General features: G+C 45.3%; 1 protein-coding gene across 1 annotated transcript; it reads right to left on the bottom strand.

The window, feature by feature from the left end:
- Positions 1-3,575: 3,575 nt before the first annotated feature.
- On the bottom strand, positions 3,576-15,877 carry slc1a2a (solute carrier family 1 member 2a). The gene is made up of 11 exons (XM_072464608.1): positions 15,668-15,877; positions 12,120-12,253; positions 9,698-9,850; positions 8,545-8,795; positions 8,079-8,187; positions 7,830-7,956; positions 7,393-7,626; positions 6,552-6,746; positions 6,058-6,192; positions 4,439-4,646; positions 3,576-3,859 (listed from the first exon to the last, which is right to left on the bottom strand). The coding sequence occupies exons 1-11, from the start codon at positions 15,712-15,714 to the stop codon at positions 3,791-3,793; spliced, it is 1,662 nt and encodes a 553-aa protein (XP_072320709.1). The 5' UTR covers positions 15,715-15,877; the 3' UTR covers positions 3,576-3,790.
- Between the last annotated feature and the right edge of the window lie 11,185 nt (positions 15,878-27,062).

The raw sequence follows: 27,062 nt of genomic DNA, 5'->3' as shown, positions 1-27,062 counted from the left end.
ATACAGAAACATCTGGGCTGGAGACCCCAAGGACAAAGTGGGAAACACCTCCAAAGGTGGTGGAGAACGACCGCGCCAAGGTCCTCTGGGACTTCCAGATACAGACGGACCGAATGGACCGGACATAGGGTCAGAGGAAAAGGAACATGAGAAACTGGAGAAATACCAAGGGCTCAGAGAAGAGCACGAGAAGGTGAAGGCGTGGTCATCGGAGCAATCGGGGAAGTGACCCCCAAACTGGAGGAGAAAAGTGCATCACCTTATTCCACATTTTGTTATGTTATAGCCTTATTCCAAAATGTATTAAATTCAATATCTACCTCAAAATTCTACAAACAATACTCAATAACATAACATGAAAAAAGGTCCATTAGCAAGGACCACGCAACCACAAGATCGGTAACCCATCACTAACCCGTGACGTAAGTCCTATAGGAATGTATAAGTTAAACAGCTCTGGACACGTTGCAGTCAGGACCATGGAGAGAGCAGGTTCAAAGTGCTGAAGCAGTTCAAGGATGAATAAAAGGAAAGGATCAGTTGCTTTTAGTGTGATCTTCTTAACATTATATTATCCATCTGTAACTCGCTCTTTGCTGTGACATGTTTTCTAATAAGACTCGGATAATTCCCACAGAATGAATGCAACGAGTTTGATTTCTTTTTAGTTTGCACTCGTCTGCAATTACACTTATTACTCGTTGGGTAATATGATTAACATATAAACAACAACCATGTGTCTGCACTTTCTACACAGCCAAAGACAAAGACAAAGACAAGGACCAGACTGTCGCTCCTGGACGGGTCACTGCAGGGACAAGGGTCATTAAATGCTCATATGATGCTAAATATGAACATTATATGTGATGCTGGCATTGACAAGGCTCTGTATCATCCTGGGTTTATGAAGGTGGAACAAACATAGGATCGTTGCCATAGCGATTCAACATATAGATTATCTTGATTTAAAGGACTATATTTGCAAAGCTCTGGGCCCAGATCAAAAAGTGGCCAATGGAAAACAAGTCGTTTACCTGTGCCACCACCAGGGGGCGTCTCAAAGCCGTCTATAATGACATACAGACTGACTATTACTCTATTTGTAGGAACTATTTGTTTATTTTGTTTATTCTAAGATTTAGTTTATAAGTATGGCATTTTTAATGTCTTAATATGTTAAATTAATTCTAATATGTTTGCTAATTTGTATGTGTTGCTTCTGTATTTGCTGTATTTGTTGTTGTGGTTTAGCTTGTGGGCTAACTGGGAGTGTAGGCCTAATTCTAACTGGGAGTGTAGGCCTAATTCTAACTGGGAGTGTAGGCCTAACTGGGAGTGTAGGCCTAATTCTAACTGGGAGTGTAGGCCTAATTCTAACTGGGAGTGTAGGCCTAACTGGGAGTGTAGGCCTAATTCTAACTGGGAGTGTAGGGAGTGTAGGCCTAATTCTAACTGGGAGTGTAGGCCTAACTGGGAGTGTAGGCCTAATTCTAACTGGGAGTGTAGGCCTAACTGGGAGTGTAGGCCTAATTCTAACTGGGAGTGTAGGCCTAACTGGGAGTGTAGGCCTAATTCTAACTGGGAGTGTAGGCCTAATTCTAACTGGGAGTGTAGGCCTATGGTTGCATTCACCAGTACGATGCACGTAGGCCTTGTTTCTTGTTGTTTGCCTGAATATTTGGAATAAAACCCCTGAAACGTCTTTGAACTGCATAAACCACACGCTCCTGTGACTTTATGAGTTATGTTTGTTTAAGTTTGTTTGATTTAACAAATAGTTGTGACAGTATTATTACACGGATCTACTGCCACAGATGTATTAAGTGACTTAATAAAACTTAATTTAAGTTTGCTTAAAAAATAAAACTTATTACGTAGTCAAGAATTAAACATAAAAACAATAATGTGTCACGCATCATTCATATTTGTGAGAAACTGTTCAACATAAATGTTCCTTTACTTTGGACACAAATAAGTAGAAAACAAATAATCAATCAACATTTATTTGACATGAATAATACAATACAAATGTTGAAATGAAGTATATCCAGTGCATTTGCCAGGTGAGCATTCCATAAATGTGTACATTTCATTTAAAGAACGTTGAAAAAAAATATTACAAAATGTTTTATCTATAGTTCACAAAATCATGTATGGATTATGCCCAATGTAAAGTTATGATTTGGGCTCAGAGATGTTAGATCTGTCTCTGAAATACACTCGTTGACACTGAGGTCAACTGGTCCTGGTACAAATGAGGCTAATAACAATAACCTTTATTCTGTGGTATTCAAATATGAAAAGTCACTCACATGACATATGAGTATGTGTCATGTAAATGAGTCAAAAGTGCCGCACGTGCCCCTGGTTTAAAAACAGCTCTGAACCGTTCTGATTGGTCAGTGTGGAGGTCAGACTGGACACGCATTAACAAGCTTAACAATCCCCTAACAGCACCGTTCATCCTGCACAGGACCTGACCTGAGTGTGAACAAAGCTGTGGTTCCTTTGGATGGTTTGAGATCCGTGTGAGCACAGTTTGAGACATAACTCTGCGCCGATATATGAATAATGACACAAGAAAGAATGGACTGCGTTGAGACCAGAATACAGAGAATGATTTACATAGAAAAGCTCACAAGATACTTTCACAAGTCACCTCAAAATACAAGTATGTCTGAGAGTAATACACATATGAGCGCTGCTCACAGCCTTCTACTTCTACCACTGCAGACTACAGAGTATGTACACAAAGTGCAAGGAGGCACTTTCAACACAGATATACACACTTATTGTGTGGAATACAAAAGTTTCTTTAGAGGTTTATGTACATTTGTCATGCTAAACCTGGAATTATGACTTCAAATCAATGCTGAAGATGAGACTTGTCATGGCTAAGGTTTAGAAGTCTGTGTTAATGGAAAAGTGAGAACATTCTCATTAGGACATTAAAGATCAAGGCAAGTCTGTAACATATAAAAACAACAGTATCACATCACGCACACATGCACACCTGAGGAGCTTACACAGAGGTACATGATGCAGACCCCCGCACGCCTTCCACTGCTGCACAAAGACAGAATGTACAGAGTAGTGCTGTATTTAGAGTCCGCTAAGCTCTGCCTCCTTTGGTTTGTCCATGTGTGTGACTTCTGGCTGTAATCCCATAAGTCTGACAGCCTCCTATGTACACGGACACCTGACGCTTACATGAAGCCGTCATGAAGTACACAGGCATTACATAAGCACACAACAGCCCTGTAACCCCCAGCCCCCCCCCACACACATGTAGCTGTTCAACAACACCTCAACTAAAGCTTTTACGTGTGTGGAACAGGTGAATGGTAAGTCCTCTGCTCAGTTCATCAGGTTCAATCCTTTGTCAGGTAAACAAACAGAAATAGACTGTGTGAAGATGACTGCGCTGGGAACAAACGCGTCGTCTTCTTCTTCTGGTTCATTCACCGGAGGCACGGTCCAGTGGTGTGGAGGGGACAATGGAGCTATGGAACTATTGACTGTTTCTCTGAGATGACACAGAACCAGCCCCGTGTCACCTCCTGTACAAACCTCAGACTCCTCCAAACACAATCAGTCTCACCAACACATTCAGAAGGACGGAGAACGGGGAGTTTGAGCAACACCAATAAGGCCCTGGATTGTCCAGCCGCTGTCCATGCAGCCCAGGAGACAGTCTGTGTGTTGGTCTTTGGTCAGTCTTTAAGCTGTCGGAAGATGTAAGCAGTGGGTTGGTGAACTCAGGGTAAGGCGCAGCAGCTCCGGGTCTCCTCTATTCACATTTCCACGGCCCCTCTTCGATGAAGGAGAAGTCCGTCTTACCGTTTGAGCCGTAGCCCACCTGCAAGCAGTGTCACATCTGACTATGGACCAAGGCACGGTCAGAACATGGTTGGGCAGAGAGTCCAGAGCCGTGTGTGCGTCTGAGCATGGAGCATTAGGCGGTCGAACAGACAAGAGTTTCACCAGAACCACAGTCTACAGCTGGCCATGTATTTTATGGACTCTCTGCCCAACCGAATTACAAGACAAATCAACACATGCAACGTGTCGAAAGGTTGCATCACAGGCAATGGAGGAAAAGAAAATGGTTCTAATTCTGAACATTTTCTTTGACTATAGGTACAAAGCTATAACAGCAAATGTGCCACACAGTGAAATAGCAGTCTTTATGTCCACCCTTGTAATTTGGTCAGGGCTGCCAAAAAATACATGTCCACTTACAACAAAGAGCATCTTAATCTTGTTTCATGTACAGCAGGAGGATGCAATCAAATCAATCAACACCAAAATCACATCTGATTGGCATGGCTTCACAAAAACTGCTTTTTCGAGTCTAGAAAAGGTGTGTGTTTTGGGCGGGACTCACGGGACCACGGCGCTACATACACGTCTCTATGTCAGTGAAGGTGAAGTGTACCTTGCAGTCGTCTATTAGGATCGAGTTGTGGTTCGCGTATTCGCTCTGGTTGCTGTTGTTTTCAAAGAACGACTGTGTCTTGGCCATCTCGAAATCCTCTACTTTCTGCTGAGCGTCAAACGAGTCCAGCTCGTCTTTGGACAGGTGGTACACGATCCCCGCGCCGTAAGAGTCGCCGATCACATTCACAGATGTGCGGAAGCGATCGCTGTGGAAAAGGAAACCGCCCAGTACAGAATGAATCACTGTCCGGATGAAGACGGACAGGAGCAGACAGAGGTGACTGAATCTGAGAAAGCATTTCACTTTCAGTTTAATTTACCGGTAACTCTTTATAACCTGAATTGAATTTATAATCTAATCAGAGGTTATACTACTGAGTACTTCTTGGTGCAAGAGAATATTGCTACTGGGCTATTATTTTCTGCATTCTTATTGGTGGTTTCCAAATCATAACCAAAGTAAACCAAACTAAACCCAGGGGATTGATTCTGGTTTTCTGAGACTGAGCATTCCTCTTTACTTTCTATCAGTGGTGGGTCGTCAGGACCAGCAAGGCCTTCTCTGCTAGCCTAAACATGATCAGAATATGATTTAAAAATATATATATTTTCCCACAAGTATTTATTACATTATTCCCCAGAGTAAGAGTTATACTCTTTCCTCTTGGTTGCACTGCTTCTGCCCCAGGTTGAGATTTGGATCTTTATGTTAGTATCTACCTCTGTATCTACCTGCGTTGCACCAATGGAATTTCCCCATGTGGGACAATAAAGGAATATCTTATCTTATCTTATATTCAGCCGTCATGTGTTGTCAGGGATCTAAAATCTGCCGAGGCCTTCAGACTCAACAGAGCTGGTGCTTGTAGCTTAAAGTGAATGGAAATGAAAATGATGTGTCAACCAATCAGCTTCAGAGTTGGCTCTTGTACGTCTGCTGCTGTTGCTCAGGTGCAGCAGGTGCATCACGTGCACGTCTTTTGATTGGATCACCAATATTGAGAGGCAGGTCCTATGGGCGGGGCAATGCGGAGCCTCAGAAACTCAGAACGAGGAAACTGCATTTGACAGACACATTAATCCTGTTCTACTGAGCTGGTTTTTCAACCCACAACGTGGAAGGAGGAAAATATATCGATTTGGTCGAGGATATAATTATTTTGGTTTGTTCTCCACTTTCAAAGTTTGGACATCGGCGCGTTGAAAACGCATTGACAACGGACAACGCGCTGAGAACGAGTTGACAACGGCAGGGCACGGAGAACAGCACGGACAAGATAAAGCGACGCCTGTTTAAACTGCGTTTCTGTCTAAATGTATTGTGTCTAGAGCCATGGCATCATAATTATGGTAATATGATGGTAATAAGAGGTGGATTCATTTGTGTGGAACTGTGTATGACCTCACTGAAGGCCCAAGCCCCAGACCCACGACCCGCCACTGCTTTCTATACTTACTTCCCGTGGGCATAAGGAGTGGGCTGGATACGTTCATGCTGCACTTTGTTGCACTTTAGCGTGACATTTATGATGTTGTGAGACGTATAACTGGATGAAATTATCTCTCAAAATAAATAAAAGAAGTCAAAAGGCTAAACACTGAGTGTGATGTACTCACAGGAGCCAGTCCACTGCCACCAGCAGGCTGATGTCCTCAGTGGGCAGCCCCACCGCGGTCAGAATGAGCAGCATGGTGACCAGGCCTGCACTGGGGATACTGGCAGCTCCCACACTGGCCAGGGTGGCAGTCGCACTGCACAAACAGTCAAGATGTACGTATGTTATGACATTGTGTACATGTCAAACCTCCCCCGTTACTGTTTCATTATCCCAGTAATGTACTTAATAATAAATAACTTTACAACTAGTTTTCTGTGTGAATTGTCAGGTTGTTTTGTATTGAATGTATGGGTTCTGTGCACTGAAGCCTGCACTGCCCCTGCAGGTGTTCAGATGGGTTCATGGTCATCACTCAGGGGTAACCAGATGGAGGATACGACTATTGGACATGTATTAGGTTAATGGGGTGAACCAGAGTATCAGAGGAAACATCCTGCCACACTGAGCCCAGGAAATGAAGCGTGGATGTGTGTATTTGTGTGACGCTCTCACCTGACGGTGCAGATCTGGCCCCAGTCCAGATTGATGCCATTCATTTGAGCAATGAAGATGGCTGCCACTGCCTCGTACAGCGCCGTGCCGTCCATGTTGATGGTGGCACCCACAGGGAGCACGAAGCGCGTCACTCTCTTGTCGATCCCCAGGTTTTCCTCCAGGCAGCGGAATGTGACCGGCAACGTGCCAGCACTGAGCACAACACAAGCTCGTCAGCACAGACTCCATTGATTCAACTTACAAGGCAGACAACAAGCCAGAAGACAGTGAAGAAAGTGTAAAAAGGGAAAAAAGGTCATGTCATCCGTCTTAAACTGACTTCTATTAAATCCAGGTAATTATCTAGTATTTATTGCTCAGACAAAGTGACAAACTCCATTGTCTCTGTCCTAAAGGAAACATATTATAGTAAATCAACTTCAACCTTACAGTAACCCGGTATTGTCCTGTGACTGAGACTGAAATTCCCGTTTGCACCTTCCCACTATCCCCACCCACTTTGCAGTAGTTCGAATTATTTGAAAAATTAAGACTGAGAGAAATATGTAGAGTTCTAAAATATCACACTTATACTTAAAAACATGACATTGTAACATCGTTACAAGCGGCGCTTGTCAATGGACAATGTTTCTTGTACTAATTTTAAATGTTTATTGTGGTTTACAATGAACAAAATGATGATCTTCTCATGTTATAGTTCAATGCTAAGTACCTGATAAAAGCATATGTCTCCTTTAAGGCTGAGCCTGGTGCTGCACAGACGTTTCCCTAGTTTCCCTGAGCTGGTCTGATGGATGTGTATGAGCAGAGAGTGTGACAGAGATGGAGGGTGGTGTACCTGGAGGCGGTGCCCAGGGCAGTGACCCAGGCTTGAAACATGCCCATAAAGAACTTGAAGGGGTTCTTCTTGACAATGAAGAAGTATATGAGAGGGAGGAAGATGCCTCCATGGATGATGAGCCCCACGATGACAGTGACCATGTACATGCCCAGCTGCCGTGCCACCACCTCCAGGTCTGCGATGGAGATGATCTTCCCACAGATCAGACAGGCGATACCCACAGGAGAGTACCTGAGCACAGCAAACACATGTCACTGTGGACACAAACCACTGTGGGCAACAGCCAATCACATCTGCACATTGCTGTGGGCGGGGCACACACACTGTTCAACAGGATAGTCATGTGATACTTTAAGCCTACTGTTCAATGGATGTAACAATATTGATAATGTATATAATATGTTTTTGGACCAAGTTTAAATAAATGCACTTACCACATGATGGCGCTCACAAGCTTCATGATGATTTCATTGAGCACATTGAAGAAATCCAACATGAGCCGGGCCCGATCTCCCATCTTTCCCATGATGACACCAAATGAGACAAAAAACCCAATCAGGCCTGTGGAACAGAGAGAAGCGCTTTAAGTTATAGTTTACCTCATAAGTCTGGATTTATCCAGCATTTCTATGTTTATATGTATTTGTGACTAGTTTCCCAAACATAAACTGTGTTGAACTTACCGAGCACATTCATGCCACCTTTGAACTGCAGTGACCTCTTCAGGGTGAACTGTGGGGGCGCTCTGGTTCTGTTCGTGGGCACCGGGATTTTAGTGGTTACTGTCTGGATCTGTCCACACAGACAAACACACACACTTTACCCTCCTCCAAGGACAACATCAGCCCAATCTTCTGTTTTCATTATAGAGCGCTATAAAAGGTGCTCTATGCAACTGTTCAGGTGCAGAGTCCATCACAGGACACACTATGGCATTAAACCATTGAAATGTGTCTCCATTTATGTCACATTAGACAAACGAGGTCATAAGGACGGTCACTGCCTAGAATAGTGCTGATCTATTAAGACAATGTAAATGAACATGAATCAAGGACTTCACTGCTGTTTTCTCATGATGTCAGTCATTGTAAATAATGATTGAGATGAATGTGCAGCAGGACAATGGAGCAGCAGTGGACAGAGACGTACCTGCTGGAAACAGGCCTGGACCAGGTTCTCAGGGAACAGGTTACGCATGAGGTCAAAGAGGGCATCCAGACTGGACACGTCATCGTTCTTCTTGCCCTGGCCCAGGTTGGCCTTCAGCTTTGGGTTTCCTGGGTGGATGAGCAGCACCAGGACAACTCCCAGGACTGCTGCGATCACTGTGGTGGTCATGTAGTACACCATGGCCCTGGTGCCCAGACGGCCACTGGACTTGGCATCTAACCCAGCCAGGCCTGAAGAGCGAGAGGCATTTTAGGAGAGCAGGAGTAATAAAGGGACCGTCCACACTCACAATTACTGTAGACTGCTGTTTATAGAGTTACACAGCAGCAGCATCATAGGAGCCAGTAATCCCCATAACAGCACTAAGTTACGACTTTAGATGCAGCTGAACGACTGAAGATGTCGTACCCATTAAACCAGCAGAGCTTAGGTCTTCAGCTGCTGTGCACAACATGCTCTGAAGTCAATGCTTAAAAGTTGTCGTTAAAATGTTTCAATGTGACTTACACAAGCTTAACAATTAAAGCTATAAAGGAGTTTAAAAACAGAAATAATTATCAAGTGTAAGTAATACTCCTGGTTTATACTGCAGAATGAGGATTCCCATGGATGGAGCTTTTGTATTGAATTTTAATCAGAACAATTATTAAGTACAAGAGCGTTTAGTGACTCTAGTCTCTCAATGAGGCATTGGATTAACTCTCAAAGTGGTTTGTATTGTATTGTGGCCACAGTCGCCCAGGGGCAGACTGACATGAACGACATCAGCGCCTCCGAGCTCACTCACTCGCTCTCTGTATTCGTACTTGGCGAGGTTGGTGAAGTGCCTTGCCTAAGGACACAACATCAGGCTGCACTAACCAGAGCTACTGCCGCCTCTGACATCCCATAGTGACCGGACCCTCTCAGCTCCTGAGATCTGACCTGAGGCATGGTGAGGGTTCTTACTACTCACAGATAGAAGTCCTAAACTTCCGGCCGTCCTAAGTGCAACCCCAAAGAAATACTGAAATAATGAACCAAACCTTTGAACGTCACAGGTTGTAGGCACATAATACACTTTAATCATCAGTTAATCATTAATCAAAGCACATAAAAATGGTTAAAGTACAGAGTAGAATGGAGTAGTGACCTGTGACCAGGCTGGAGATGACCAGTGGGAGGATGAGCATCTTGAGCATCCTCATGAGGATCTCTCCGGGAAATCCAATCACCATGACGACATCTGGGGGCAGTGGAGAGATGTGCCGCAAGAGCATGCCCGAGATGGAGCCCAAGAACACGCCTGCGGAGAACAGGTCACGCCACAGGTCACGCCACAGGTCACGCCACAGGTCACATAGAGTACTGTACGTTACATAGAGTACTGTACGTTACATAGAGTACTGTATGTTACATAGAGTACTGCACGTTACATAGAGTACTGTATGTTACATAGAGTACTGCACGTTACATAGAGTACTGTACGTTACATAGAGTACTGTACGTTACATAGAGTACTGTATGTTACATAGAGTACTGCACGTTACATAGAGTACTGCACGTTACATAGAGTACTGTATGTTACATAGAGTACTGTATGTTACATAGAGTACTGTACGTTACATAGAGTACTGTACGTTACATAGAGTACTGTATGTTACATAGAGTACTGTACGTTACATAGAGTACTGTACGTTAAATAGAGTACTGTATGTTACATAGAGTACTGTACGTTACATAGAGTACTGTACGTTACATAGAGTACTGTACGTTACATAGAGTACTGTATGTTACATAGAGTACTGTACGTTACATAGAGTACTGTACGTTACATAGAGTACTGCACGTTACATAGAGTACTGTATGTTACATAGAGTACTGTATGTTACATAGAGTACTGTACGTTACATAGAGTACTGTACGTTACATAGAGTACTGTATGTTACATAGAGTACTGTACGTTACATAGAGTACTGTACGTTACATAGAGTACTGCACGTTACATAGAGTACTGTATGTTACATAGAGTACTGTATGTTACATAGAGTACTGTACGTTACATAGAGTACTGTACGTTACATAGAGTACTGTACGTTACATAGAGTACTGCACGTTACATAGAGTACTGTATGTTACATAGAGTACTGTACGTTACATAGAGTACTGTATGTTACATAGAGTACTGCACGTTACATAGAGTACTGTATGTTACATAGAGTACTGTATGTTACATAGAGTACTGTACGTTACATAGAGTACTGCACGTTACATAGAGTACTGTATGTTACATAGAGTACTGTACGTTACATAGAGTACTGTACGTTACATAGAGTACTGTACGTTACATAGAGTACTGTATGTTACATAGAGTACTGTATGTTACATAGAGTACTGTACGTTACATAGAGTACTGTACGTTACATAGAGTACTGTATGTTACATAGAGTACTGTACGTTACATAGAGTACTGTACGTTACATAGAGTACTGTATGTTACATAGAGTACTGCACGTTACATAGAGTACTGTATGTTACATAGAGTACTGTACGTTACATAGAGTACTGTATGTTACATAGAGTACTGTACGTTACATAGAGTACTGTATGTTACATAGAGTACTGTATGTTACATAGAGTACTAGTCATGTGTTACTGTGCTTGAAGCGCTGTCACTTGCACTTCAAAACTTTGAAACCCACATGTTTTCAACTTATTTTCCCAGAAGCTGTTCTATAGATCCTATAGATCTATACTATAGATCCTATAGGATCTATAGTATAGATCCTATAGATAAAACATGATAAGTAAACAGACTCTGATCCTTCTGCATGAGCCACTGGCCGAACCTGATAATTGACTTGTTAATCTAGTTGTTTACACTGTCTATGTTTCACAGCTGAATCTAATCTTCTTTGTTACCTTAACTGCTCTGTAATGGGCCATATCAATCCTATTGTTTGCTGGCTGTCTAATCTTCTTTGTTACCTTAACTGCCCTGTAATGGACCATATCAATCCTATTGTTTGCTGGCTGTCTAATCTTCTTTGTTACCTTAACTGCCCTGTAATGGGCCATATCAATCCTATTGTTTGCTGGCTTTGCAGCTCTCTCATCACTGATGAGTACCTGATTAGCCCCATGGTTTCAAAATACTATCGCACCAGAACATTGAACCTTAAACCTACATTTCTTTTGATCAGGAAGCTCCTCCCTGTGGGCAGGGCTTACACAGCCCAGAGTAAGATAAAAGCTCCACAGATTGAGAATGACTCAAGTCAAAGTGTCACATGATTACAACGGAATCTCTTTCTACAATGGAACACTCCTGGACAAATGAGGGATTCCCCAGATTTGTCTCTGAACATTCTTTGTCAAAAGCCATTGGAGGATAAGCACTTATTATTGCACTTATTATGCATTGGCTTTTATTTTTTAAATGATATTATAAGCTCAGTACTACAGTAAAGTCAGACATTCTTATAAACTATATTGAAACAGTCAGGAGCATGTGCATCATGTGACCAGCCCAGTGGTCAGCAGCAGGAGTGAGTGTGAGTGTGGAGGACACTTACCTAAGATGGTGAGGGTCAGCACCATGTTCTTCATGACTTTGTCGCACATGTTGGCGCAGAGGCTCTTGGGCATCTCTTCTGGAGGATCCACGCTGCTCTCGTTCATCCGGACCTCCACATGCTTCTGCACCGTCCTGCACAGAGCATCAGACATGAAGCTTAAGAGAGCAGTGCTGCTCCTGACCAGTGCTCCTGACCAGTGCTGCTCCTGACCATTGCTCCTGACCAGTGCTGCTCCTGACCATTGCTCCTGACCAGTGCTGCTCCTGACCATTGCTCCTGACCAGTGTTGCTCCTGACCATTGCTCCTGACCAGTGCTGCTCCTGACCATTGCTCCTGACCAGTGCTGCTCCTGCTCCTGACCAGTGCTGCTCCTGCTCCTGACCAGTGCTGCTCCTGACCATTGCTCCTGACCATTGTACTGGTGTGAAATGGACAGCGCTGCAGCGAGAGAGTCCTCAAAGCAACATACCAAATAAACCTGCATTTAAAGCTAAATTCAATTCAATTCAATTCAATTTATTTTTGTAAGGCCCAAAATCACAACAACAGTTGCCTCTGAGGCCGAATCAACAATGTCTGTGGTGGCGAGGGACGATGTCCCAGGGTCCTCTGTCCTTAGACTCTCCTTCTCGGCCAGGAAAAACTACAAAAAAACTCCTTGGGAAAAAGCGTAGAAACCTGGAGGAGTTCCAGTGAAGGAGAGATCCGACTCTCACAGACGGACACAAGGAGACTGGAGCTGGACCCACTCTTCAGGCAGATGAGGGACCGACTGAGGCGAACTGGACCCACTGACTGAATCTGCACAGACCCCTGTGCAGACCCCTGCACAGACCCTGCACAGACCCTGCACACACCCCTGCACAGACCCCTGCACAGACCCTGCACAGACCCTGCACACACCCCTGCACAGACCCCTGCACAGACCCCTGCACAGACCCCTGCACAGACCCTGCACACACCCCTGCACAGACCCCTGCACAGACCCCTGCACAGACCCTGCACAGACCCTGCACACACCCCTGCACAGACCCCTGCACAGACCCTGCACAGACCCTGCACAGACCCTGCACACACCCCTGCACATACCCCTGCACAGACCCCTGCACAGACCCTGCACAGACCCTGCACACACCCCTGCACAGACCCCTGCACAGACCCTGCACAGACCCTGCACAGACCCTGCACACACCCCTGCACAGACCCCTGCACAGACCCCTGCACAGACCCTGCACAGACCCTGCACACACCCCTGCACAGACCCTGCACAGACCCTGCACAGACCCCTGCACAGACCCCTGCACAGACCCTGCACAGACCCTGCACAGACCCCTGCACAGACCCCTGCACAGACCCCTGCACAGACCCCTGCACAGACCCTGCACAGACCCTGCACACACCCCTGCACAGACCCTGCACACACCCCTGCACAGACCCCTGCACAGACCCTGCACAGACCCTGCACAGACCCCTGCACAGACACTGCACACACCCCTGCACAGACCCCTGCACAGACCCTGCACAGACCCTGCACAGACCCCTGCACAGACCCTGCACAGACCCCTGCACAGACCCTGCACAGACCCTGCACAGACACTGCACACACCCCTGCACAGACCCCTGCACAGACCCTGCACAGACCCCTGCACAGACCCCTGCACAGACACTGCACAGACCCTGCACAGACACTGCACACACCCCATGCACAGACCCCTGCACAGACCCTGCACAGACCCTGCACAGACCCCTGCACAGACACTGCACAGACCCCTGCACAGACCCCTGCACAGACCCCTGCACAGACCCCTGCACAGACTCTGCACAGACACTGCACACACCCCTGCACAGACCCCTGCACAGACCCTGCACAGACCCCTGCACAGACCCTGCACAGACCCCTGCAAAGACACTGCACACACCCCTGCACAGACCCCTGCACAGACCCTGCACAGACCCCTGCACAGACCCCTGCACACACCCCTGCACAGACCCCTGCACAGACTCTGCACAGACACTGCACACACCCCTGCACAGACCCCTGCACAGACCCTGCACAGACCCCTGCACACACCCCTGCACAGACCCCTGCACAGACCCCTGCACAGACCCCTGCACAGACCCTGCACAGACCCCTGCACAGACACTGCACACACCCCTGCACAGACCCCTGCACAGACCCTGCACAGACCCCTGCACAGACCCCTGCACAGACACTGCACAGACCCTGCACAGACACTGCACACACCCCATGCACAGACCCCTGCACAGACCCTGCACAGACCCTGCACAGACCCCTGCACAGACACTGCACAGACCCTGCACAGACCCCTGCACAGACCCTGCACAGACCCTGCACAGACCATGCACAGACCCCTGTACAGACCCCTGCACAGACCCTGCACAGACCCTGCACAGACCCCTGTACAGACCCCTGCACAGACCCTGCACAGACCCTGCACAGACCCCTGTACAGACCCCTGCACAGACCCTGTACAGACCCCTGCACAGACCCTGCACAGACCCTGCACAGACCCTGTACAGACCCCTGCACAGACCCTGCACAGACCCTGCACAGACCCTGCACAAATGAGGAAAACGGTCCTTGACCTTGACCGCTTTGATGGGCCAAAGCCCCTGATGTGAGAATGTTTTGTCACAGTCTGATCAGGGACACACGATGTCTATGATTGGCCCTCTCCTGTTGGACAGTGGTGGACACAAAGATGCAGGGGCCACATGCAGGGGCCACATCCAGAAGGTTTTCTCCTGTGGGATGTTCAGGTTTAGGCAATGAAGAGTCTCTTCAGTGAAAGCTTGTTGTGGTCTGCTCCAAAGCCTCTTGACTTAGAGCTTAAGTCTCAAGAGCACTTATGTAACACGTCTTTGCTAAATCCTCCAACTCCTGGACTTGACCAAGCTAATATCATATATCATCACTGTCTATGATCAAGATCCAAGATTCTTCTGATGGAAACAGAATAATGTGGTTCTGCAAAGTATCAAGTGTTTTGTCCAGACTTTTCTTCTTTGTTTTGTGATTCTTCACGTCTTATGCACATTACTCATGAAACCTGTTAATAACATGAAACTTAAAATGTGATCGTACATGACACAGTCATTCTGATGCTGTTGCTCATGTCTATGAGATGCACTGCAGCGCATTAATGTCCCTAAGCCCTTTAGAGCGGCTAAAGTTAGCCTCCAGCGCAACTGAGTTATGTAAGAGAAAAGGGGCTTCCTGGGAAAGTCAAGGTGTCATCCGCTGCTACCTGACCACTGACCAGAGCTGACCACAGGGATTACCCAGCACTGAGCTGCCCAAACACAATAGAGAATGTGTATAAACTCCTTCTCAACATTCTTGGACACTTACCTGATGTTTCAAAGTTAAACAGACAAACAAAAAGTACATCCACACTTATGTATAATAAGATATTAGTGATTTACAAAGTTCTGAAATGTGTAACTGATTATACAACAATTAAGTTCAGGAAACGTTGTTTTACCGACTCGATCTAAGTGACCGGAGACAGAGGACGCTTACCCGTTCAGGTGGATCTCTGGTCTGAGGTAATTTGTGTTGAAATCCATCGTCGCGGCTGAAGTTGAAACAAAACTATGGCGAGATTATTTGTAAATCCATCAGGAACCTCCAAAACCTCAAGTATATTTCCGCAGCGACGTCTTCAGCCCTGCGATCTCCTGCCGCCGCGCTCACTCACATAGGTGCACAGGGGTCCGGAACCGAGCAGGTGTGAAAAGGTGAAGCGAGCGCGCTCAGTACAGGGCTGCAGACAGAGGGGCGGAGTCACAGCCGAGATTAGCAGGTGTCCAAATCCTGACGCTTCGCTCTTCTGCTGTGTTTACTTCTCAGAATAAGCATAATGTCATTAATCGTCGGCGTTCCCGTTCCAGCTGTGAAGTGATGGGGCTTTGGAGAAATGATTTCACACTCGCATCAGCTCGTTAGGTACAATGCAACTCACTGTGTAATAACCGGTAATTACATTGTACTTACATCTTGTGGACCTGAAGGAGTTGGAACTGTTACTTGTGACTCAGATGTGTTTCTTTAGCTCTCACAAAGCCTTTTTCAGACGGCAAAGCGAAGCAGGGACGAACTGCAACTGTCACAACATCGCAATGTTAGTGTTGGCCAGTGGTGCAGTGGTCAGGGGCGTTGCACATGTGTGAGTTTGATTCCGGGCCTCAATGCCAAATGTCTCCGCCCCTTTTTCTCCCCATTTCACACGACGACTGTCCTGTCTAATAAAGCCTCAGTCAAAAGTTTGATTTTGTGTTTACGGGAAAGAATTGCACAATTTGTCTTTTTTTAAATTTTTATCCATCTCTAAATTCTACCTCAAAATAATGAGATCTTTGTTTGTTTTCATCCACAACTATTTCCTTTACCATTCAGAGCGGAGAAGAGCACAACAGTGGGATCTTTCCAACATAAAAACTGTTGTGGCCATGACATACGGCTCACTCTGAAATGAACTCCATATTTACACCAGAATGACAGGGTTTCTGACAAATGGAAAACATAATTAAGTCCATCTTTCCTTGATTAAAGAGCTTGTTTCTCTCTTTAAGTCAAAGAGGTTCACATTTATAAATAACAATACAAATATATGACGTATGTATTTTTCCTCTCGATCCCAACAGAATAAGACCTGGAGAAGAACTTTGTATGAACTATTATGAATTGCTCCCAACATAAAGAAATAAAAAACTCAAAAAAAAATAATATTCTGTTTATATATGTAAATGATGTACAATTATGATGGAAAACCTTTTGCTGTTTTTGTTCATTCAATTTCCTGTGTGGGCTTTGAAATAACGTCAATCAAGTTCATGACAAAAACAACAAACAAACACAAACAAACAGACATGGGGACGTCTTTGTTGTTGTTTACATTGTGTAGGTGATGAAATGTACAGAACTAAGTGTCTCGGGTCCAATCCAAAAGTCTTCACTTCAGTTTGACGACGGACGCCAATGAGCACCTTTTTCCACAATCTGTTTAGTGCGGTAACAGTATCAGCCTCAGGAGCACATGGCACGAGCCCCGCCCTCTCTGCTCCGAGCCACGCCTCCTCATGCCACTCCACCTGAGCACACGGAGCACAGAGACAGCGAGGGGGCTATAATTAGCTAATCTGTCCTGAGCCTGCTAATCCTGACAGAGCGTCTGCAGATGGCACATGCTGAAGCACAACCGCACTAACTTGCACTCACATAAGGCCCTGCCAAGGCACCTGCCGGCCCTGTCTCGCAATGTCAACGTACAGGGAAGACTGGAGTGTGTATTTGAAACTTTGGAAGATGTTTTACTGGCAGGGTTGTTTCTACTGTCTTATATGACCTGCTTTAGTCCTGCTTTAGTCCTGCTTTAGTCCTGCTTTAGACCTGCTTTAGACCTGCTTTAGTCCTGCTTTAGACCTGCTTTAGTCCTGCTTTAGTCCTGCTTTAGACCTGCTTTAGACCTGCTTAAGACCTGCTTTAGTCCTGCTTTAGACCTGCTTTAGACCTGCTTTAGACCTGCTTTAGACCTGCTTTAGTCCTGCTTTAGTCCAGCTTTAGTCCATCTTTAGGCCTGCTTAAGACCTGCTTTAGTCCTGCTTTAGACCTGCTTTAGACCTGCTTTAGTTCAGCTTTAGTCCAGCTTTAGTCCATCTTTAGGCCTGCTTTATTCCTGCTTTAGTCCTGCTTTAGTCCAGCTTTAGTCCTGCTTTAGACCTGCTTAAGACCTGCTTTAGTCCAGCTTTAGTCCAGCTTTAGTCCAGCTTTAGTCCTGCTTTAGACCTGCTTTAGTCCATCTTTAGACCTGCTTTAGTCCAGCTTTAGACCTGCTTTAGACCTTCTTTAGTCCTGCTTTAGTCCTAATTTAGTCCATCTTTAGGCCTGCTTAAGACCTGCTTTAGTCCAGCTTTAGTCCAGCTTTAGTCCAGCTTTAGTCCAGCTTTAGTCCAGCTTTAGTCCAGCTTTAGTCCTGCTTTAGTCCAGCTTCAGACCTGCTTTAGTCCAGCTTTAGTCCTGCTTTAGACCTGCTTTAGACCTGCTTTAGTCCTGCTTTAGTCCATCTTTAGGCCTACTTAAGACCTGCTTTAGACCTGATTTAGACCTGCTTTAGTCCTGCTTTAGTCCATCTTTAGTCCTGCTTTAGTCCTGCTTTAGACCTGCTAAGATCCAGCTTTAGTCCATCTTTAGTCCTGCTTTAGTCCTGCTTTAGTCCTGCTTTAGTCCTGCTTTAGTCCTGCTTTAGTCCATCTTTAGGCCTGCTTAAGACCTGCTTTAGTCCTGCTTTAGTCCTGCTTTAGTCCTGCTTTAGTCCTGCTTTAGTCCTGCTTTAGTCCATCTTTAGGCCTGCTTAAGACCTGCTTTAGTCCTGCTTTAGACCTGCTTTAGACCTGCTTTAGACCTGCTTTAGTCCTGCTTTTGTCCTGCTTTAGTCCAGCTTTAGTCCTGCTTTAGACCTGCTTTAGACCTGCTTTAGACCTGCTTTAGTCCTGCTTTAGTCCTGCTTTAGTCCATCTATAGGCCTGCTTTAGTCCTGCTTTAGTCCTGCTTTAGTCCAGCTTAAGACCTGCTTTAGTCCTGCTTTAGACCTGCTTTAGTCCTGCTTTAGACCTGCTTTAGACCTGCTTTAGACCTGCTTTAGTTCTGCTTTAGTCCTGCTTTAGTCCAGCTTAAGACCTGCTTTAGTCCTGCTTTAGACCTGCTTTAGACCTGCTTTAGACCTGCTTTAGTCCTGCTTTAGTCCTGCTTTAGACCTGCTTTAGTCCTGCTTTAGTCCAGCTTTAGACCTGCTTTAGTCCAGCTTTAGTCCTGCTTTAGACCTGCTTTAGACCTGCTTTAGACCTGCTTTAGTCCAGCTTTAGTCCATCTTTAGGCCTGCTTTAGACCTGCTTTAGTTCAGCTTTAGTCCAGCTTTAGTCCATCTTTAGTCCTGCTTTATTCCTGCTTTAGTCCATATTTAGTCCTGCTTTAGGCCTGCTTAAGACCTGCTTTAGTCCAGCTTTAGTCCAGCTTTAGTCCAGCTTTAGTCCTGCTTTAGACCTGCTTTAGTCCATCTTTAGACCGGCTTTAGTCCAGCTTTAGACCTGCTTTAGACCTTCTTTAGTCCTGCTTTAGACCTGCTTTAGTCCTGCTTTAGACCTGCTTTAGTCCAGCTTTAGTCCAGCTTTAGTCCTGCTTTAGTCCAGCTTTAGACCTGCTTTAGTCCAGCTTTAGTCCAGCTTTAGACCTGCTTTAGACCTGCTTTAGACCTGCTTTAGACCTGCTTTAGTCCTGCTTTAGTCCTGCTTTAATCCATCTTTAGGCCTACTGAAGACCTGCTTTAGACCTGATTTAGACCTGCTTTAGTCCTGCTTTAGACCTGCTTTAGACCTGCTTTGGTCCAGCTTTAGTCCTGCTTTAGTCCAGCTTAAGACCTGCTTTAGTCCTGCTTTAGTCCTGCTTTAGACCTGCTTTAGACCTGCTTTAGACCTGCTTTAGTCCTGCTTTAGTCCTGCTTTAGTCCAGCTTTAGTCCTGCTTTAGACCTGCTTCAGACCTGCTTTAGTCCTGCTTTAGTCCTGCTTTAGTCCTCCTTTAGTCCAGCTTTAGACCTGCTTTAGTCCTGCTTTAGTCCAGCTTTAGACCTGCTTTAGTCCAGCTTTAGTCCTGCTTTAGACCTGCTTTAGACCTGCTTTAGACCTGCTTTAGTCCTGCTTTAGTCCTGCTTTAATCCATCTTTAGGCCTGCTTAAGACCTGCTTTAGTCCTGCTTTAGTCCTGCTTTAGTCCATCTTTAGGCCTGCTTTAGACCTGCTTTAGTCCTGCTTAAGACCTGCTTTAGACTTGCTTTAGTCCTGCTTTAGTCCTGCTTTAGTCCATCTTTAGGCCTGCTTTAGACCTGCTTTAGTCCTGCTTTAGACCTGCTTTGGTCCTGCTTTAGTCCTGCTTTAGTCCAGCTTTAGTCCTGCTTTAGACCTGCTTTAGACCTGCTTTAGTCCTGCTTTAGTCCTGCTTTAGTCCATCTTTAGGCCTGCTTAAGACCTGCTTTAGTCCTGCTTTAGACCTGCTTTAGTCCAGCTTTAGTCCTGCTTTAGTCCTCCTTTAGTCCAGCTTTAGACCTGCTTTAGTCCAGCTTTAGTCCTGCTTTAGACCTGCTTTAGACCTGCTTTAGACCTGCTTTAGTCCTGCTTTAGTCCTGCTTTAATCCATCTTTAGGCCTGCTTAAGACCTGCTTTAGTCTTGCTTTAGACCTGCTTTAGTCCAGCTTTAGTCCAGCTTTAGTCCAGCTTTAGTCCAGCTTTAGACCTGCTTTAGTCCAGCTTTAGTCCTGCTTTAGACCTGCTTTAGTCCTGCTTTAGTCCAGCTTTAGTCCTGCTTTAGTCCTGCTTTAGTCCAGCTTTAGACTTGCTTTAGTCCAGATTTAGTCCTGCTTTAGTCCTGCTTTAGTCCTGCTTTAGACCTGCTTTAGTCCAGCTTTAGTCCTGCTTTAGTCCTGCTTTAGTCCTGCTTTAGACCTGCTTTAGTCCTGCTTTAGACCTGCTTTAGTCCTGCTTTAGTCCTGCTTTAGACCTGCTTTAGTCCTGCTTTAGTCCTGCTTTAGACCTGCTTTAGTCCAGCTTTAGTCCATCTTTAGGCCTGCTTAAGACCTGCTTTAGTCCTGCTTTAGTTCAGCTTTAGTCCAGCTTTAGTCCATCTTTAGTCCTGCTTTAGTCCTGCTTTAGACCTGCTAAGATCCAGCTTTAGTCCATCTTTAGTCCTGCTTTAGTCCTGCTTTAGTCCAGCTTTAGTCCTGCTTTAGACCTGCTTTAGTCCAGCTTTAGACCTGCTTTAGGCCTGCGTTAGACCTGCTTTAGACCTGCTTTAGTCCTGCTTTAGTCCTGCTTTAGTCCATCTTTAGGCCTACTTAAGTCCTGCTTTAGACCTGATTTAGACCTGCTTTAGTCCTGCTTTAGTCCATCTTTAGTCCTGCTTTAGTCCTGCTTTAGACCTGCTAAGATCCAGCTTTAGTCCATCTTTAGTCCTGCTTTAGTCCTGCTTTAGTCCTGCTTTAGTCCAGCTTTAGTCCTGCTTTAGACCTGCTTTAGACCTGCTTTAGACCTGCTTTAGACCTGCTTTAGTCCTGCTTTAGTCCTGCTTTAGTCCAGCTTTAGTCCTGCTTTAGACCTGCTTTAGTCCATCTTTAGGCCTGCTTAAGACCTGCTTTAGTCCTGCTTAAGACCTGCTTTAGTCCTGCTTTAGTCCTGCTTTAGTCCAGCTTTAGTCCAGCTTCAGCCCTGCTTTAGTCCTGCTTTAGCCCTGCTTTAGTCCTGCTTTAGTCCAGATTTAGTCCTGCTTTAGTCCTGCTTTAGTCCAGCTTTAGACCTGCTTTAGTCCAGCTTTAGTCCTGCTTTAGACCTGCTTTAGTCCTGCTTTAGTCCTGCTTTAGTCCTGCTTTAATCCATCTTTAGGCCTACTTAAGACCTGCTTTAGACCTGCTTTAGTCCTGCTTTAGACCTGCTTAAGACCTGTTTTAGTCCTGCTTTAGTCCTGCTTTAGACCTGCTTTAGACCTGCTTTAGACATGCTTTAGTCCTGCTTTAGTCCTGCTTTAGACCTGCTTTAGTCCTGCTTTAATCCTGCTTTAGTCCATCTTTAGGCCTGCTTAAGACCTGCTTTAGTCCTGCTTTAGTCCTGCTTTAGCCCAGCTTTAGTCCAGCTTTAGTCCTGCTTTAGACCTGCTTTAGTCCATCTTTAGACCTGCTTTAGTCCAGCTTTAGACCTGCTTTAGACCTTCTTTAGTCCTGCTTTAGACCTGCTTTAGACCTGCTTTAGTCCTGCTTTAGTCCTGCTTTAATCCATATTTAGGCCTGCTTTAGTCCTGCTTTAGTCCTGCTTTAGACCTGCTTTAGACCTGCTTTAGACCTGCTTTAGTCCTGCTTTAGTCCTGCTTTAGTCCAGCTTTAGTCCTGCTTTAGACCTGCTTCAGACCTGCTTTAGTCCTGCTTTAGTCCTGCTTTAGTCCTCCTTTAGTCCAGCTTTAGACCTGCTTTAGTCCTGCTTTAGTCCAGCTTTAGACCTGCTTTAGTCCAGCTTTAGTCCTGCTTTAGACCTGCTTTAGACCTGCTTTAGACCTGCTTTAGTCCTGCTTTAGTCCTGCTTTAATCCATCTTTAGGCCTGCTTAAGACCTGCTTTAGTCCTGCTTTAGTCCTGCTTTAGTCCATCTTTAGGCCTGCTTTAGACCTGCTTTAGTCCTGCTTAAGACCTGCTTTAGACTTGCTTTAGTCCTGCTTTAGTCCTGCTTTAGTCCATCTTTAGGCCTGCTTTAGACCTGCTTTAGTCCTGCTTTAGACCTGCTTTGGTCCTGCTTTAGTCCTGCTTTAGTCCAGCTTTAGTCCTGCTTTAGACCTGCTTTAGACCTGCTTTAGTCCTGCTTTAGTCCTGCTTTAGTCCATCTTTAGGCCTGCTTAAGACCTGCTTTAGTCCTGCTTTAGACCTGCTTTAGTCCAGCTTTAGTCCTGCTTTAGTCCTCCTTTAGTCCAGCTTTAGACCTGCTTTAGTCCAGCTTTAGTCCTGCTTTAGACCTGCTTTAGACCTGCTTTAGACCTGCTTTAGTCCTGCTTTAGTCCTGCTTTAATCCATCTTTAGGCCTGCTTAAGACCTGCTTTAGTCTTGCTTTAGACCTGCTTTAGTCCAGCTTTAGTCCAGCTTTAGTCCAGCTTTAGTCCAGCTTTAGACCTGCTTTAGTCCAGCTTTAGTCCTGCTTTAGACCTGCTTTAGTCCTGCTTTAGTCCAGCTTTAGTCCTGCTTTAGTCCTGCTTTAGTCCAGCTTTAGACTTGCTTTAGTCCAGATTTAGTCCTGCTTTAGTCCTGCTTTAGTCCTGCTTTAGACCTGCTTTAGTCCAGCTTTAGTCCATCTTTAGGCCTGCTTAAGACCTGCTTTAGTCCTGCTTTAGTTCAGCTTTAGTCCAGCTTTAGTCCATCTTTAGTCCTGCTTTAGTCCTGCTTTAGACCTGCTAAGATCCAGCTTTAGTCCATCTTTAGTCCTGCTTTAGTCCTGCTTTAGTCCAGCTTTAGTCCTGCTTTAGACCTGCTTTAGTCCAGCTTTAGACCTGCTTTAGGCCTGCGTTAGACCTGCTTTAGACCTGCTTTAGTCCTGCTTTAGTCCTGCTTTAGTCCATCTTTAGGCCTACTTAAGTCCTGCTTTAGACCTGATTTAGACCTGCTTTAGTCCTGCTTTAGTCCATCTTTAGTCCTGCTTTAGTCCTGCTTTAGACCTGCTAAGATCCAGCTTTAGTCCATCTTTAGTCCTGCTTTAGTCCTGCTTTAGTCCTGCTTTAGTCCAGCTTTAGTCCTGCTTTAGACCTGCTTTAGACCTGCTTTAGACCTGCTTTAGACCTGCTTTAGTCCTGCTTTAGTCCTGCTTTAGTCCAGCTTTAGTCCTGCTTTAGACCTGCTTTAGTCCATCTTTAGGCCTGCTTAAGACCTGCTTTAGTCCTGCTTAAGACCTGCTTTAGTCCTGCTTTAGTCCTGCTTTAGTCCAGCTTTAGTCCAGCTTCAGCCCTGCTTTAGTCCTGCTTTAGCCCTGCTTTAGTCCTGCTTTAGTCCAGATTTAGTCCTGCTTTAGTCCTGCTTTAGTCCAGCTTTAGACCTGCTTTAGTCCAGCTTTAGTCCTGCTTTAGACCTGCTTTAGTCCTGCTTTAGTCCTGCTTTAGTCCTGCTTTAATCCATCTTTAGGCCTACTTAAGACCTGCTTTAGACCTGCTTTAGTCCTGCTTTAGACCTGCTTAAGACCTGTTTTAGTCCTGCTTTAGTCCTGCTTTAGACCTGCTTTAGACCTGCTTTAGACATGCTTTAGTCCTGCTTTAGTCCTGCTTTAGACCTGCTTTAGTCCTGCTTTAATCCTGCTTTAGTCCATCTTTAGGCCTGCTTAAGACCTGCTTTAGTCCTGCTTTAGTCCTGCTTTAGCCCAGCTTTAGTCCAGCTTTAGTCCTGCTTTAGACCTGCTTTAGTCCATCTTTAGACCTGCTTTAGTCCAGCTTTAGACCTGCTTTAGACCTTCTTTAGTCCTGCTTTAGACCTGCTTTAGACCTGCTTTAGTCCTGCTTTAGTCCTGCTTTAATCCATATTTAGGCCTGCTTTAGACCTGCTTTAGACCTGCTTTAGACCTGCTTTAGTCCAGCTTAAGACCTGCTTTAGTCCTGCTTTAGACCTGCTTTAGACCTGCTTTAGACATGCTTTAGTCCTGCTTTAGACCTGCTTTAGACCTGCTTTAGACATGCTTTAGTCCTGCTTTAGTCCTGCTTTAGACCTGCTTTAGACCTGCTTTAGTCCTGCTTTAGTCCTGCTTTAGTCCATCTTTAGGCCTGCTTAAGACCTGCTTTAGTCCTGCTTTAGACCTGCTTTAGACCTGCTTTAGACCTGCTTTAGTCCTGCTTTAGTCCTGCTTTAGTCCAGCTTTAGTCCTGCTTTAGACCTGCTTTAGTCCATCTTTAGGCCTGCTTTAGCCCTGCTTTAGACCTGCTTTAGTCCTGCTTAAGACCTGCTTTAGTCCTGCTTTAGTCCTGCTTTAGTCCAGCTTTAGTCCAGCTTCAGCCCTGCTTTAGTCCTGCTTTAGCCCTGCTTTAGTCCTGCTTTAGTCCAGATTTAGTCCTGCTTTAGTCCTGCTTTAGTCCAGCTTTAGACCTGCTTTAGTCCAGCTTTAGTCCTGCTTTAGACCTGCTTTAGTCCTGCTTTAGTCCTGCTTTAATCCATCTTTAGGCCTACTTAAGACCTGCTTTAGACCTGCTTTAGTCCTGCTTTAGACCTGCTTAAGACCTGTTTTAGTCCTGCTTTAGTCCTGCTTTAGACCTGCTTTAGACCTGCTTTAGACATGCTTTAGTCCTGCTTTAGACCTGCTTTAGACCTGCTTTAGTCCTGCTTTAGTCCATCTTTAGCCCAGCTTTAGCCCAGCTTTAGTCCTGCTTTAGACCTGCTTTAGTCCATCTTTAGACCTGCTTTAGTCCAGCTTTAGACCTGCTTTAGACCTTCTTTAGTCCTGCTTTAGACCTGCTTTAGACCTGCTTTAGTCCTGCTTTAGTCCTGCTTTAGTCCATCTTTAGTCCAGCTTTAGTCCAGCTTTAGACCTGCTTTAGTCCTGCTTTAGTCCTGCTTTAGTCCTGCTTTAGACCTGCTTTAGACCTGCTTTAGACCTGCTTTAGTCCTGCTTTAGTCCAGCTTTAGTCCATCTTTAGGCCTAATTAAGACCTGCTTTAGACCTGATTTAGACCTGCTTTAGTCCTGCTTTAGACCTGCTTTAGACCTGCTTTAGTCCAGCTTTAGTCCTGCTTTAATCCATCTTTAGGCCTGCTTAAGACCTGCTTTAGTCTTGCTTTAGACCTGCTTTAGTCCAGCTTTAGTCCAGCTTTAGTACAGCTTTAGACCTGCTTTAGACCTGCTTTAGACCTGCTTTAGTCCTGCTTTAGTCCTGCTTTAATCCATCTTTAGGCCTGCTTAAGACCTGCTTTAGTCCTGCTTTAGACCTGCTTAAGACCTGCTTTAGTCCTGCTTTAGTCCTGCTTTAGACCTGCTTTAGTCCTGCTTTAGTCCAGCTTTAGTCCTGCTTTAGTCCTGCTTCAGTCCAGCTTTAGACCTGCTTTAGTCCAGCTTTAGTCCTGCTTTAGACCTGCTTTAGACCTGCTTTAGACCTGCTTTAGTCCTGCTTTAGTCCTGCTTTAATCCATCTTTAGGCCTGCTTTAGACCTGCTTTAGACCTGCTTTAGACCTGCTTTAGTCCTGCTTTAGTCCTGCTTAAGACTTGCTTTAGACCTGCTTTAGACCTGCTTTAGTCGTGCTTTAGTCCTGCTTTAGTCCATCTTTAGGCCTGCTTAAGACCTGCTTTAGTCCTGCTTTAGACCTGCTTTAGACCTGCTTTAGTCCTGCTTTAGTCCTGCTTTAGTCCTGCTTTAGACCTGCTTTAGACCTGCTTTAGACCTGCTTTAGTCCTGCTTAAGACCTGCTTTAGACCTGCTTTAGTCCTGCTTTAGTCCATCTTTAGGCCTGCTTAAGACCTGCTTTAGTCCTGCTTTAGACCTGCTTTAGTCCTGCTTTAGACCTGCTTTAGTCCTGCTTTAGTCCTGCTTTAGTCCAGCTTTAGTCCTGCTTTAGACCTGCTTTAGACCTGCTTTAGTCCTGCTTTAGTCCATCTTTAGGCCTGCTTAAGACCTGCTTTAGTCCTGCTTTAGACCTGCTTTAGTCCAGCTTTAGTCCTCCTTTAGTCCTCCTTTAGTCCAGCTTTAGACCTGCTTTTGTCCAGCTTTAGTCCTGCTTTAGTCCATCTTTAGTCCTGCTTAAGACTTGCTTTAGTCCATCTTTAGTCCTGCTTTAGACCTGCTTTAGACCTGCTTTAGTCGTGCTTTAGTCCTCCTTTAGTCCAGCTTTAGACCTGCTTTAGTCCAGCTTTAGTCCTGCTTTAGTCCATCTTTAGTCCTGCTTTAGACCTGCTTTAGACCTGCTTTAGTCGTGCTTTAGTCCTCCTTTAGTCCAGCTTTAGACCTGCTTTAGTCCAGCTTTAGTCCTGCTTTAGTCCATCTTTAGTCCTGCTTAAGACTTGCTTTAGACCTGCTTTAGACCTGCTTTAGTCGTGCTTTAGTCCTGCTTTAGTCCATCTTTAGGCCTGCTTAAGACCTGCTTTAGTCCTGCTTTAGACCTGCTTTAGACCTGCTTTAGTCCTGCTTTAGTCCTGCTTTAGTCCAGCTTTAGTCCTGCTTTAGACCTGCTTTAGTCCATCTTTAGGCCTGCTTAAGACCTGCTTTAGTCCTGCTTTAGTCCTGCTTTAGTCCATCTTTAGGCCTGCTTTAGACCTGCTTTAGTCCTGCTTAAGACCTGCTTTAGACCTGCTTTAGTCCTGCTTTAGTCCTGCTTTAGTCCATCTTTAGGCCTGCTTAAGACCTGCTTTAGTCCTGCTTTAGACCTGCTTTAGTC

The sequence above is a fragment of the Eucyclogobius newberryi genome, unplaced genomic scaffold, assembly GCF_026437365.1.
Source record: "Eucyclogobius newberryi isolate DKJ021-1_F unplaced genomic scaffold, fEucNew1.0.hap1 SCAF_5, whole genome shotgun sequence".
Lineage (NCBI taxonomy): Eukaryota > Metazoa > Chordata > Actinopteri > Gobiiformes > Gobiidae > Eucyclogobius > Eucyclogobius newberryi.
This window is presented reverse-complemented; position numbering and strand designations above follow the sequence as displayed.